Source organism: Osmerus mordax, chromosome 18, assembly GCF_038355195.1.
Source record: "Osmerus mordax isolate fOsmMor3 chromosome 18, fOsmMor3.pri, whole genome shotgun sequence".
Taxonomy (NCBI): Eukaryota; Metazoa; Chordata; class Actinopteri; order Osmeriformes; family Osmeridae; genus Osmerus; species Osmerus mordax.
Genome location: NC_090067.1, coordinates 712,386 through 722,056, shown reverse-complemented (window position 1 = coordinate 722,056; position 9,671 = coordinate 712,386). Strand labels below are relative to the sequence as shown.

At 41.5% G+C, this 9,671-nt stretch overlaps 1 protein-coding gene across 1 annotated transcript; it reads left to right on the top strand.

The window, feature by feature from the left end:
* Positions 1 to 5,510: 5,510 nt before the first annotated feature.
* smim12 (small integral membrane protein 12) lies at positions 5,511 to 7,193 on the top strand. The gene is made up of 2 exons (XM_067256031.1): positions 5,511 to 5,569; positions 6,143 to 7,193. The coding sequence occupies exon 2, from the start codon at positions 6,162 to 6,164 to the stop codon at positions 6,438 to 6,440; it is 279 nt and encodes a 92-aa protein (XP_067112132.1). The 5' UTR covers positions 5,511 to 5,569; positions 6,143 to 6,161; the 3' UTR covers positions 6,441 to 7,193.
* The last annotated feature ends 2,478 nt before the right edge of the window (positions 7,194 to 9,671 follow it).

The following is a 9,671-nucleotide window of genomic DNA, read 5'->3' as shown; positions in this document are numbered from 1 at the left end:
TGTGGACCACAGTAGCTCAGGCCCAGCTTCTAGCAAGGCCACATCTGCGGTCGCTAAAATCTCTGCATTCCACTGCTGGGGGATGTGTATGGGATTGCTAGGCCAAGTGTTCTTTATCCTAAGGAATAGATAAGAAAAAGTCAGTAGTGCATTTCATTATGGTTCAGTTTGCACAACAAATTCCTTTCCAACAGATTTACTTGTTACTTACTTTTACATAGTTGAAAGAAATACATGTTCATCTTTCAAAGATCCATCTATCCACCCATAACAGCTAACTGACAGTTGTGTCCACAGGAATCCTAGAAACTACCACTATCATCTCATTGATTTGGGTACTGTGTACTGTTGAACTGGCTAACCTAGTAGCTATGTGTCTTACTTGAAAAAGAGGAGCTCTCTGCCTCCCCTATTTTTGATTATTATTATTTTGATGGTGGCTGTTTACTGTCTGAGTGTCCTTGAGCAGGCCACAGCAAGCTCTTCGTTCTGAAGAAAACGGGAGGGGTTGAGTGCAGTAGTATGGAGTATATGACTGAAGGGTACTGACTATTTCTGTATACTGTGACAATAACCTGCCCTGTGGCGTATCTGTTTACAGAGTATGCACATATCCCTGTCTATCTCTTACTCCCCTTGCTGCCTGCCCCTGGCTCTCCTTTTTCCTTTAAACATATTATTTTCTTTCTGTAAGACATTCATTTGCAATGTCATTAATTTCTCAACTTTCTTTTCTGCATTCTCCTGCATCAATGTACAATTATGTTTGACATAATCCATAATCATATCAACAGTTTTTTTTTCTCAATGTAGAACCTGTTTCTTAACTTCTACCTGGAGTTCAGGAAGCAATCCACATATGAACACATGACAAAGTGGCATGGGGATGCAGCTGCTGTAAAACCAGAATGTTTTTCAAAAATCCTAGTAAGTCTTTCCAGATAATCTGTAGGATCCTCATCTTTTCTCTGTTTGCAATCATACACTTTTGTCACGGCCACAGCCGTGCCCCCGTTTTTGGTTTTGCCCTGTCCTAGTGTTTCCCTGTCATTGTCTTCACCTGTGTCTCGTTCTCGTTAGCGTCATTGTGTCCACCTGTGTGTCGTTTGGTTCTGTGTATTTAGGTTTCTGTTTTGTGTCCAGTCTTTGTCTTGTCATTACCATACCTGTCCATGTGAGTACCCTATCTGTGTCCCTGGCTTTTTTCGGAAATAAACCCTTTGTTTTCAGTATGGCTGTGTACTCCCTTGCATTTGGGTCCTACCCCTCCTCACACCCTGACAACTTTGCTCCAGTCAAGCAACACCCCTTCGGTATTACTGCCATTAAACACCATCAGGAATCTATTTCTCAACACACCGGGCTGGAGTGCAACCTCTAACCCTTGATTCAAATCAATAAAAGTATGTATGGCATTGATAACTATTTGCAAATCTCTTAGAAATGTTGCTGAGTCCTCTCATGTCAGGAAATCCCTTTCCTAGCTCCCTCAGCTCAGTCACTGACCATGGGCAATAAGGTACATAGGCTGTTATACATCAGGACGTGGATATGCACACATTGATACCTGGGGGTTCAACTGATAGTTACAGGCCTTTCATGGTTGGGGCTCTCTCTGCTTGATTGACCTACATTTACATTTACATTTAGTCATTTAGCAGACGCTCTTATCCAGAGCGACTTACAGTAAGTACAGGGACATTCCCCCCCGAAGAAAGTAGGGTGAAGTGCCTTGCCCAAGGACACAACGTCATTTTGCACGGCTGGGAATCGAACTGGCAACCTTCAGATTACTAGCCCGACTCCCTCACCACTCAGCCATCTGACTCCCTAAACCCTGACCTGAACCCTTTCCTCAACCTCATAAGCAGTAGTGCTTCTTCTGTTCTTAGGCCTTCCTGACTAACCTCACCAATCATATTTTCTGTGGTATGAACCTCAACCTTCTCTTGTAGGTTCTGTGCTGGTTGCACCTGACCCGCTGCTTCCACTAACACTGCATTTTCCCTGTCTCTGGCTCTCCTCTGCATAGCCACAGCTATAGCAACAATTTGATCACGTTTTAACAATGACTCCCGGACGCTCTGTCTCTCAAACTGCTCTAGTTCAATTGTAGCAGCCTCTTGTTTGTCTTGCTCAAAACGTTCTAGCTCACTTTTCTGTTCATCTTGTCTCTGTCTCTCAAGACGCTTTGGCTCATTCCTAGCTTCTCTATCAGAATCAGTTTTAGCTTGATCTGACCGTATTTTCTCAAGATAGACAATGCCAAATCGTCTCGTAGCTTCAGTTAACCATATCATAAACATTGGCCAGCTGACAAATTGTTTACACTTCCCACTTGTTTCCTTGTCTTTCAAAACCGCTTTTAGACTCTCCAATATTTTTACGTCAAATGTTCCCTCATGATTAGTCCACGCATGCCATTTCTCAATGCTTGACACTGCTTGAATTCCATGTAGCTCAAACATATATCTGGCTGGACTGTTCGCAGGTAACAACGTCTCTATCGTTCTCGTAGTGGAAGCTACGATACTGAATTACAATGTATCTGAATACAAAGTATCTGTAACAAATCTCATAACGGTAGGCTATGTAGCCAACTCTTATGATTTACTGCAGCAAGAATCACACAGCACTTTAGAATATAGTCACAAAATCACATAGCACTATTAAGCAGTCGCACAATCTCATAGCACTGTAAAACGGTCACAATATTGAAGAATAAAAAGAACTACAATATCATGTGGTAGTGAACTACAAATATGGCCTTTTTCAAGCCAAACTATCCTCGCCCTCCGGCGCTCGATCATGGGACGTGCCTACAAAGACCCAACCCTTTTGGGAACGCGCATACAATAATTTCCTCAACTCCGTTACCTCATAAGTAACAAAATAATCACAATTCGTGCTTAAGAGAGACGAGTTAATCCATAAACTGCCAGTCTATCTTTCCCTCAGTATTTGATTGTGTCCCTCGCTGATCATTTAAAGCCAAATTTGTCCCTTTACATTGTCAAAGTATCCCTAACTTGTTTAAAACACTTTACCCTTAAAAGTTGGTCTCTCGCATAAAGCCTTTGACCCTAATACATTATGACCGCCCACCTACTGTGCTTGGTTTTAAGAAAAACTCAAAACAACACTTAATACAGTTACAATTCCAACTAAAATACAAATCCCAACAAGATCTCTGTTTAAAAGAGAAAAACAACTTTAAACATGCATCTTAAAAGTAACATATACATTTGATTCACCCCTGGTCTGTATATATAAAACCATACACTGTTAACAGATCCTTTCCCCAGGTCAAGAGTATGGGCCGTATTCTCTGTCAACAGATCCTTTGCCTCAGATCAAGAATACAGATTGTTTTACATATTTCTTTAAATACTTCAAGCGACCAGAGTTCTTGTACGCTATCAGAGTTCGCCAACTCTGACCTAGACAAAGTAAAAATAGCAAGCCAATTAATGACCCAAATTTACTAAACCAAAACTCTAATATTATCTTCCTCCTGTTGAGGCCTAGCAGACTCTGGTCTGCTAAGACCAGGCTCCCAACTGAACGTCACAATAAAAAGTTCTTAAATTGTTTACGTTACCAGCATCGCAGAGGGACAGCAGGCGCACCAAGCATAAAGCAGTCCGTGAATGGGGTTTTGGAAAAGGATCCCCTTACCTTTTAGTTTTGTGCACCACGGGTTCTGCTTTATACTGGTGCCGCCGTGGGTCTCTCCTGGATCTGGTTCTGTAATCCTGCTGCTCGACAACGCCAATTGATGAAGAAAGTGTTTTGTCCGTCTCTTCATAAACGGAGTGACTAAATTCAGTTAAGTTCTGGATTTTAATACGTATTTATCAATCTGCAGATTGGGAGAGAAAACCAGACCTCTGACAATGAATGACAACACAACACCAGGCTTAGGTCTCAATCATGTCTCTCCCAGCTCCGAAAGCCGGAGGACCATCTTTTATAGGGCACAAGAATGTAAACATAGATTGTGACAGTCAGGCAGTAATGACGTTTCATCAGTCTCAGAGAAAGAGATTCACTGCTCCCAACACATGACAACTCTCAGACTAGAGAGTTCATAGTTGGAGCTCTCCTTGTAGTCATGACAAGGACCGTTTAGCCAGTACTTTCTCCTGACCCCAAACATCTATTAACCCTGACACATAGACACAATATTCTCTTATTAATAGCAAGCTTACATGAGAACGTATTAACTAGTATGCAATGACTAGTTCTATTGATTAGTGAATAATGTAAGCACACAGGAAATCCCAATTTCTTCCACACTAGGTGGCGTTGTTGATCCCCTGTTGGTACTAGGGTTATGATATTGACAGATTGTGTTTAACTAACCCCAGTTATTCACTGTAATAAGCCATGACTATGTACCATAAAGGGAACTCAAAACCCTAACCCTAATTTTGGACCAAAACTGCATGTGTGACTGCAACCCCGTATTTTGTATTGTACATTTGTGTAAAAGTTGTATTTAGCAGGGGTTAGTGGCAGGAGGCTGGGACCAGCACTGGATGCAGAGCAGGGGTTAGTGGTAGGAGGCTGGGCCCAGCACTGGATGCAGAGCAGGGGTTAGTGGTAGGAGGCTGGGCCCAGCGCTGGATGCAGAGCAGGGGTTAGTGGTAGGTAGGGGTGGGCGGTATACCGGTATGAACGCGAATACCGGTATTGCGTTGTGCCATGATATGGATTTTGCCAATTCATGGATATCACGATATATTAATAAATGTATTAGTAAAGTGTTTCTGTTTGGTATAAAATATAAGTCAAGTGATACTGCCTAGTGGGCTAGTTCAAATTTGTATCTTTGGATCCTGAGCAGGGGTTAGTGGTAGGAGGCTGGGCCCAGCGCTGGATGCAGAGCAGGGCTTAGTGGTAGGAGGCTGGGACCAGCGCTGGATGCAGAGCAGGAGGTAGGGCTAGGAGGCTGGTAGGCAGGAAGCACACTCAGGGTAGCAGGGGTTGTGGACCTGAAAGGCAGGCAGATAAATAGCTGTTCTGCTTTGAGATTTGAGGATGGTCTGGTCATTATAAACACTGATAAACATTGGATATGTCTAAGCATGTCATACAGATAGATGTTCCTACATGTAACTGAATGCAAAAAAAGTGACTAACAACGTTAGCATCAGCCCACTAACTACAGTAACAACGTTAGCTAGCATCAAGGAGAACTCTGACGGCCTTATCAGTCATTAATTAAAAACTCGCAAAACAAATTGCTTTGCAAACAACTTCTGACTTCAGAAACGACCAAATTCTAGTAATAAAATAAACATATTTTGACAAAGCTTGCTACATAAAGTACCTGTTTTGTTTGATGACTGCTCATGCATTTCAGATATAAATTGCAATTTGCGGGGTTGTATATTTATGAATGCCATGGAAACGCTCTTGACAATCGATTTAAAAAGCCGAAGTTGCACGAACTCTCTTCATTCGAGTACGTCATATCCTGATTTTCTATCCGGTGGTGTCCCAAGCATATCTATGGTCCCAAGAGCCGGGGACCACGTTAAACTACCACTGCATGTTTTTAAAGGTGAGTACGCTGTAATTGTATGAATCAGTATTCGTTATCAATGACATTACATTATGTTTACAGTACGTTTCAATAGATACCATTGCAGCAAATAAACAACCTGGAACTTGAATTATTAGTAAATAAACTATATTACTATGTGGCTGATGATAGCTTTCTAGCTATTGGCTAAGCTAACGCCAACTAGTCATCCAATAGTCTTAATTACCCTTGCTGGTAATATCGGGAATAGGTATTTTGAACGTCCAGCTTGCTAATGTTGCAGGCGAATGGGTTGCGCTTATTGCTCTCAGGTAGGCAGTATACTGTAGAACTGTCTAGCTTTTGTCTAAACACCACATTTTGCGAGTATTTGCTAGGTTGAGTGCAAGTCTCATAGTATTAGTCAGTGTTAGCTGCTAGCTTACGGCTCAATGTCAGTTATCCTACTCTACCCTGTCATATTTGAACTGTCTGAAATATATTATTATCTAAGCCAGTTTGTGTTTTTCTAATAAGATAACACATTGTACATTATGCTACTCACAAAACACTAAAACATTGTGTTTTTGCTGTTTCTCACGTGGCCTGCAGCCCTTCCAACACTGCAGACATGTGGCCAGTAGTATGGACAGCCATGCGGACATATGCTCCTTACATAACCTTTCCCGTAGCCTTTGTGGTGGGGGCTGTGGGCTACCACCTGGAGTGGTTCATCAGAGGGACCCCCACTCCCAGACCCGGGGAGGAGAAGAGCATTGTGGAGCTGAGGGAGGAGAGGAAGCTGGAGGAGCAGGCTGGCCACGATAGTACCCAGGTCCTCAGCCTGAAGGAGAAACTGGAGTTCACCCCCAGGGCAGCACTTGAGAGAAACCGACCAGAGAAGAGCTAACCGTTCCTGGGCAGAGGACCTGAATCTCCCCCAACCCCAACCATGTCATTCTGGTTCAGTGGGGAAGGAGTTCTGCGTTTGTGATTAGGTGTGACAATATGGAAGACTTGTCTTTTTGACTCAGCTGAAGTCCTTGGGCACTCAAACTTGTGACTAGTTAGTTTTGATCAGTTTGCCTGGTCTGAACTTTCAATACGCACATATTGCAAATATAAAGTCATCTTTCTCGTGGGGTTGTTTGAGAGAGAGAGAAATAGAGTATATTTCAAGAAGATCAGCATTTTATAGAAAAGTGAATGGTGGTTGATTTCTTTGGAGACACAATTCCTGAGGTGGTTGGCAGATAATAAAGAAAGAATGAGGGAGACCCTGAGGGCTCTTCTCCACAAGTTAGAATGGGTTCCAGTCAGTGCACATAACAGAGAAAGGATGAGTGCTTGCTCTCGTCTTGTCTTTTTTGCATTTTTCTTTTCTGGGGGGCTGGGATCCAATCAAAACTTGAGTTTGTGTGCGTCTGAAAATTATTTGAGGAACTCAAACTAACTTGTCTTTGCTTTCAGTCATATTGGTGTACGTATTTACCTAGTATGCTTTCATTTTAGAAAGTTATGCTGTGACAGGTACCAGGCTACTGTGGTAGGTCTGGATGAAGATGTCTCATCTGGTACTTTAGTTTGGAAATTGCACACAGTGTCAAATATTTGTATTTTACCCTACAATAAATCATACCCTAATAAACATGTTATAGAGACATTTCTCCACTCTGTCATTTGTTTCAGCACAATAATATCAACTGTCAGTTGAAGGGTTAATTTGTCCACTTAACATCAACACTTGTCTGTATATTAAATACTGTGCAGCGGTAATATTTCTCTTATCACACAAAGTATTTAACTAATGCTTGGACTAATCCTTGAATCTAGTCAAGTCAAATTGATTTCTATAGCAAATTTGTAAACAACCAATCTTAGCCAATGTGCTTAACAATTAGCCAAGGCAAAAAAGCCTAATTTGTTAATGACATCACTGTACTTACATAGTGTCATAGGCTAAGGAGAATAAAAAACGGAGTTTCCAAAACGGATTCTGAAGCCAAAATCTGGTCAGTAGTATGTGGATAGGATAAAGTACAGTTGATTTGAGTCCGTTTGACCTGTTTTAGGCTGATCTAAAAGCAGTATCATGTAATGTGTGGCACTGAAGTAAATGTAACCCACTCCCTCTGTGCGTCTGCCGCCTGGTTGAGCCCCTCGGCGCTGCTGTTTTCTCTGCGTTGTGTTGGGTGCAGTGCGGAGACCATCGGGGTTTATTGTCACAGAGAAGGCTGGTTCGATCCTTAACGGAGCACAAACAGTTATTTTCTTACTTTCTTCAGTTAGCAAACAATAAATCCACAAAACAAGCGATCTTAACGTAAAAATAATACAGTGTAAAACTAAATAGTTCTGCGAAGCTAACTGAAATATAGCACTCTGCAAGAATAGCTAATGTTAGCCCACCGCACCGGCTAGCCACTATAGTTTTGTACAAACCAATTTTGTACACCAGTACATAAAAACTAATTTGTAGTACTTGACCCTACTCACTGTAACTATACACTTAAATAACCAACATATGAACAAATGAGGTGAGTGGGTAATTATCAATGTACATATTCACACTTCTATGGTACACGCCCTCGATTAACCTGCCTACCTTAACGGAGCACAAACAGTTCTAAACTAAAGAGGATACAATTTCTGGGGAAATTGTAGGGTGTGCTTGCTTGCGTCGGTTGCAGACAGGTCCATTTAAATAGGCCTTTTACACAATAACCAGAAATGCGTAATCAATGTGGAAGTGGACTTCCTGTCAAGCGTCAACACATCAGAAGAAAATGGATCCGAGACTCTGAGTCTTCACAACTTCGCTCACAGATTTACCAACAATTACATTTGCTGACGTTGCAAGACTGGTGGAGGAAAACTCCATCACAAAAAAGAACAAAATAAATAAAGGGTACACATTTTTCCATGAGGAATTTGTCCATCAGTATCAAGGTAAGTGAGAGCGATCAGGCTAATTGTTAGCTACTGAACTGGGCTGCGTTTACCGATAACGATGGAGCAGAAAAGGAAACCATCGATATTTCTTACGTGCGTTTCCCAAACATGCTCGTAAGGAGTAGGCTAATCTGTGCGCTTTCAAGAGCTACACATTTTTCAAGAGACACTTTACCTACGATGTGTTTGGGAACGGCCCGTAAAACTAAGATTCTTCCTACAATGGATTCTACCATCAATTTAGGCTTACGACTCTTTCGGGAAACGCAGCCTGTTAACTATAATGACATATCATTAGCGTGTCCACTTAGCAGTGTTTCCTCTAGGATTTTTTTTTGCAGTGGGGGCAGGTCTGTCCGACCCCCCGACCCCCCCCCCCCCCCCCCCCCCCCCGCCGAAACAAACTGCTAAACCTATATGGCGTGAAATTAGTGCCAGGAGAGCTAGCTCTGTAAAAACGATTTGTAACTTGCAAAAAAGATTTGTGTGTCTGTAGAAAATGATTCGTGTACTTGCAAAAAAAAGTTTGGTGTCTCCGTAGAAGAAGGCAAGATTTGTGTACTTGCAAAACAGATTTGTAACTTGCAAAAAAGATTTGTGTACTTGTAAATAAAAGTTGTGTCTCCGTAGAAGAAAAAGATTTGTGTACTTGTAAAAAAAAGTTTTGTGTCTCCGTAGAAGAAAAAGATTTGTGTACTTGTAAAAAAAAGTTTTGTGTCTCCGTAGAAGAAGGCGGGAACAATGCTCCCAAAACCATCTAAGCCAATCAAATATAGCCATTTCTGTGTCTAGTATCATTGGACATTTTCGTCTGTCTATCACACAAAGAACGTCAGCGAATAAGAACAAAACTAGAATGCTGATGATTTCAATGGCGAGTCATTTGGTAAGTAGTTCAAAATATCCATGGATATGTATCTTTAATGCAACATTTAAAGATTATTCGGTTAGCACACTCTTAACAGTATAAATTAATGGATAAGAGTCGTAGTAAGTTGAATAGTTTTTTTAATGTAAATATGTATTCGGATATTTAATTAGACGACCAGTCATTAAACCTAGCATTAGTTGGACAATGTGCAGCTAAATGGCAGGGAACTGCCGCGAAATCACTCAATATAGTTAGTGGTTTTCATTTGAAATGAAAGCTGCAGTAAATAATACACTCGAGAGTGATAGATCCATATAT

Excerpts from the sequence above, each read along its gene's own strand:
- smim12 (XM_067256031.1), top strand. The coding sequence starts at position 6,162 with ATGTGGCCAGTAGTATGGACAGCCATGCGGACATATGCTCCTTACATA.